At 40.7% G+C, this 5412-nt stretch overlaps 1 protein-coding gene across 1 annotated transcript; it reads left to right on the top strand.

Annotated features, from left to right (window-relative positions):
- The first annotated feature begins 2178 nt into the window (after positions 1-2178).
- Positions 2179-5049, top strand: LOC144700081 (lactoylglutathione lyase family protein / glyoxalase I family protein). The gene is made up of 7 exons (XM_078571476.1): positions 2179-2575; positions 2817-2878; positions 3975-4035; positions 4116-4195; positions 4560-4630; positions 4705-4794; positions 4949-5049. Exons 1-7 carry the CDS (start codon positions 2399-2401, stop codon positions 5047-5049), a joined length of 642 nt encoding a protein of 213 aa, XP_078427602.1. The 5' UTR covers positions 2179-2398.
- Positions 5050-5412: the final 363 nt, after the last annotated feature.

Genomic DNA, 5412 nt, shown 5'->3' with positions numbered 1-5412 from the left:
AGAGAGGGAGAAAGAGACAGAGAAAGAGAGAGGGAGAAAGGGACATAGAGAAAGAGAGAAAGAGAAAGAGACATGGAGAAAGAGAGAGAGAGAGGGAGAAAGAGAGAGAGAAAAAAGAGAGATAGAGAGGGAGAAAGAGAGAGAGAAGTTTGAGCCCCTCGTCCCCCACAAAGCATGGTCATGTCATCAGCGTCCTCCTAATAAAGGTCAGTGGACGGATAACAAAGGGAATGAGACTGAAAAAAATTAAGTCTTATTTTCAATTGGCCTAACGTGTTCATTTTTTCCGATACACTGTCTGGGAAGAGGAAGACGCACTCAGATGACGATATCAGAACTCTAGCTCATATCAGGTATCTGGGTAGATACCAGAACTCCGGTCAATTTTGAATATGATATCATCATCATGAGGACAGTGCAGATATTATTATCCAAGAACTATACTGGCATATTTGGATCTGATACCCTAATATTGGATTCAAATGTCTGGACATCAGTAAGTTAATTAGCGTGTCCCTCAGACTTCAAGAAAGCTTTTTTGAAAAGAAATATGTCTGTATACTTTAGTGGCAGTTGGCTGGGCAAAAAATGCAACAGTGCTTTAAAAAAAAGGGAAATCGGAAAATTATTGGTACATTTCCTTTAAAAAAAACTCGTTTTGTCACCCACTCTACAATAATGGGGAAAAGACCTCATTTAAAAACCAACTACTTCTATTTATTAGATATATACTTAAAAATCTTACATCCCATTACTATTAGCACGTCATCGCTTGTTTAATCATGTAACATCGTTACAATCTGCTATTACATTTATTTATCTCACTTACATGAAAATGTTTTTAAAATATACAGAAAATAATATTTCGAATGTCAGAATATCGTATAGACAAAGTCATATGCTGCCGTTGGGATATTGGTGATAGAATTCGATGCCTCTGACTCAATAAGGAAGAGAGAAGTAGATTAAGGAGGAAACTGAAACAATATGAAATAGAAGGGAAAGGGCCAAAATGGCTTGCTGTGTTTTCGATACATCGAGAGTCTTTTATAGACTCTTTAGGTGAACGTTGGGTGTGTCCTTTATTAACGATATTTAACTTGTTGGCTGCGTCCACGACGTGTCGCCATGATCTTGAGAGATCTTCTGGCGGTGTGCGTGGCTCGAGGTGGCGGCGGTAGACTGTGGTGACTTCACTTGAGTCGTTCTAGAAGCTTCTGCTGACGTCGTCTGCTCCAGCTGTCTGGCGAGTGTGTCCTCGTCCTTAACAATTGGTTTCCCCTTTTCGGCATCCCCTACGGTTTCCAGAGTCTGTTCCGTCCAACCTCGTGGAAGGAAACAGAACGAGAAACCATAAGATGGATGACTGAAAGGAAGTCTGTTCAGTCCCATTCCGTCCATGCCTACTGTTGTCCATCGTCAACTACTCAGCATTGGATGACGACAACGATGCCGAAGATTAGCGACGGGGATGATTTTGTCATCGTCGTCAACATCCTACTAAGAAGGCAAGAACAGACATTAACTTCGTCATCATTATCTCATTATCGTCATCTGGACAGTGATCAGTGATTAGGGAATGGCACGTCCAGGACGTGAGGGGATGGATGAAGATCCGCGATGGACGGTGACTTGACGAAAGTTTCCTCATGTCACCGTCCCGTCACATGTCCGAGGATTTCAGAAAAATTCATCACGTCCGTGTCACTGTCATGGTTTGCGGCGTCCCCGTCACCGGACGGCGTCACCGTCACATGCGAGGGGAAAAATAACCATGCGGAGGAGAGAGAATTAGAGGGGCATATCTCCAATTATCTTTGGACGGCATCCTTCTGCGCCCACGAATTAATGCATGGACTTTTCTGCAAAATGCCAAGAAATTTAGTTAGCAACGCCGCGCGGCAAAATTTCGGCCGTCAAAAAGCTTAAATCTAATGATTTTTACGCTTTTTTGGTCATTTTTAAAAATTCGTCACGGTCGTCATCAGTGACGGCTGTCCCATCAAGTCACTCGTCTGAGGCACCTATCACCATCACGTCACCGTCACGCCCAGTTCGTCCTCCATCACCGTCACAGTCACGGGCCCCTAATTTCTTCACCGTCACCGTCACGTCATCCGTCACCGTGACGTGTGACATGATGGATGATGGCTGCCGTTCTTATTCTGGGCCATTGGTTTGAAGATCCTTGAGGAATCCGGCCCATATTATCAAAGCTCGATCCAAGAATCTTGGTTAATGACCAGTAGTCATCCATGGCCGCCGTTCACTTGAGCTCGGCATTCGCAGCCGGGATCTACACTCGGCTCTCGCGGAACGCATACTCTTCCAATTACTTCGCCGCTGGCGGTTTTTCCTGCGTTGGAAAGGTTCTTTCCGTGCTCAAAGTTCTAATTTGATGTTAGATGTCGCCGGGGTTAATTTAGATGTTTTTTTTGTTTTGAAGTTTCGCCTTCTCAGTTCTTCATCCTCCCCTCCGATGGCGTCTTTGGAGCCCAAGGAATCCCTTTCTAACAACCCTGGTCTTCACCCGGAGGCAGATGAGGCCACCAAGAGATACTTTTTACAGCAAACGGTCGGCCCTCTTCCTTTGAAGAACTAATGAATGATAAAATAGATTTGTGTTTTGATTTATCTCGGAACTTAGGTCCGACGGAATTAGTTTATGGAACAGGAAATCCTGACATTTTGGTGTTATTAATGAATTGAATGGATCACTGAAAATTTATCGAATTTGAATCGGAGTATTCACAATGCATTAACTGAAATTGTAATTCGGAATCGGATGCATGGGATTGACCAGTGTTCTTCTCCAGATGTTCCGGGTTAAAGATCCGAAAGTCAGCCTCGACTTCTACTCCCGGGTGTTAGGCATGAGGTAAATTAAAAATGGGGTCTTCTTGCGCTGTTCTGACTTCTCATATCTGTAATGCAACCTTCTTTATCCACGAAAATGTTGGAAATTCGGAAATACTTTCAAAATTGCTTAATTCGTGAATGTGCTTCCTCACCTTCGTATGCGTGCCGCCACTGAATGTACTCATATTTATGCTGCTGGAAAATTATTGATATTGGCATTGGATAGGCATATGAGAATTTATTTGAAGGAAAATCAGTGTTGATGAATTTTCATGCGTGGAGGACGAATCGCCCTCTTAAGATGAAATTTTGTGCATGATATGACCAAGGAATTTTCAAAAATAATTTAGCACAAAGCACTGGTTCCCTGAAACACACCTTCTTTTTATGGGGTTGTGAGGTACTCTCTTTACTTGCTTGTTCCTTGTGCAGTATAGTTCGTCCACATCTTCGTAGCAGATCCCTACTACGATAGCCGATTGGCTTTGATGAGAATAGAAGTTATACATGGAAAATTTTCATGATTACACTTGTTTTCCCTAAGACTTAGCTCAATTCGGATACAAAAAGACAATCCAAGAAGTCATTTTTTCTATCCCACCTTTACGATTCAACCCTATCATCTACTTTTTTTTCAAAGATAAAACCTATCATCTATCTAGAACTGACTTTTCTCTCTGACACCGTAAGGAGTGCCATATGACCAAACTCAAACTCATCTTCATTTCTTGTTCCATCACTTCAGCTCAATTATTTGACCCAATTATTTGCACCTCTTATCTAGAGATATCCAGATAAAGCTGATTTCTCGAGTTCCATTGTATTGTTTTGACTAATGCTGATTCGATTTTGTTAGAACCAAATATTCAGATGATCAACTTCTTTCATGGTGCTGAAATGGCCGTTACTTTTGATAACATGACCTTGACTTCACATAATTTATTTGTACTTGCATTTCTAGGAGTTTCTTTATCACCAATGATGCGCGCACCTATCCTTGTTATTTTATTGTAATTACCTTCGTAGTGAAATGCATTTGAATTTTGGCCCCCTATTCAAGTTTGGACAGACTTGACTAATTAAATACTTTTGTGATTTGACTGGCAATTTTCTAGGTTGTTAAAGAGGCTGGATTTCCCTGAAATGAAATTTAGCTTGTACTTTCTGGGATATGGGGTACTATAGACCATCACTTTCAGTTATATTGTATGATTATTCGAATATATGACTCACTTATTATATTTCTAATCTTCTAGGATCCTTCATCAGCTCCCGCTGATCCAACGGAGCGTACTGTTTGGACATTCAGTCAGCAGGCAACACTGGAGCTTACACAGTAAGAGTTTCAATGTTGTGTCGGGTTGGACATCTAGTTATAATCTTCTGATTTGTAGCCCAATCTTCTGTGGAAACCTCCAATCTTCTAGGGGCTTATGTGGAAACTGCATAAGAATTTAAAAAAACCACAAACTTCATTTATACTACCCATTTAGTGATCATGAATTCAACCTATTTAGGTCCGAGACCCAAGAGGGTAATGGATAATTTACATAGAGAAACCAAATGTTGGAGATAATGCACCATAAAACTTCAGGTCGCATCCCATGACATGATCCTCCGGTCCTTAGTTTCGTACATCTATGTTTTTCAAGTTTTTTCCTGGATAAAGTGCTAAGCTTTGGTTTTGAATGCATTCGCAGTAACTGGGGGACGGAGAGCGATCCTGAATTCAAAGGATACCACAATGGAAATTCTGAACCACGTGGATTTGGTATGCGCAATACAGCCACGTCTAAGACAGAAAATAAATTGTTAAAATAATACGTCTAAAAATATATTGTTCAGGACATATTGGCATAACTGTTGATGATACTTACAAGGCATGTGAAAGATTCGAACGCTTGGGGGTAGAATTTGTTAAGAAACCTGACGATGGTATGCTTGTTGCCCATGTTAAACTATCGTTCATTTTCAGTAGCTCATTCCCATCTTGTCTTTGGTTCAAGATACTCACACAATTGCTTCATATTGTGTTTGTTCCTATTGATATCGTGTGTCAACTAATATCATTTTACCCTTCCTTATGTAGGAAAAATGAAGGGGTTGGCTTTCATCAAGGACCCTGATGGCTACTGGATAGAGATTTTTGATCTTAAAAGAATCGGAGGAATAACTGTTAATGCTTCCTGAGATCAGCCCTAGCCTGTGGACCCCTCGTTTGTTTTTTCCCTTCTTTACTGGGATGTGGTTATATCAGTCGCATGAGTTTCCTTTTAACTTGACCCAACTTCATGTTCATCCTCAAGAATTTTCTTCTTTATGCGATGGACACAACTGGATATCTTATGATCTATGTCCTTTACCTCAGTTTTTGTTCATTGCAAGTAATAACTTAAAAGTTATCCTAGTTTTTTTATGAGGGTTAAGAGCATGAATTCCAATTCCGATTAGCGACTTTCTATGATTTATCTTCAAGTTTATAATATTCGCCAGAACCTGCTTAGCAGCAACTTTGTTTTCCTATAAGATCTCGCATATGAGACAGACAATACT

The sequence above is a fragment of the Wolffia australiana genome, chromosome 2 (assembly GCF_029677425.1).
Source record: "Wolffia australiana isolate 7733 chromosome 2, ASM2967742v1".
In the NCBI taxonomy this organism is placed as follows: Eukaryota; Viridiplantae; Streptophyta; class Magnoliopsida; order Alismatales; family Araceae; genus Wolffia; species Wolffia australiana.
The sequence above is the reverse complement of the archived record's forward strand: the minus strand, read 5'-3'. Positions and strand labels throughout refer to the sequence as shown.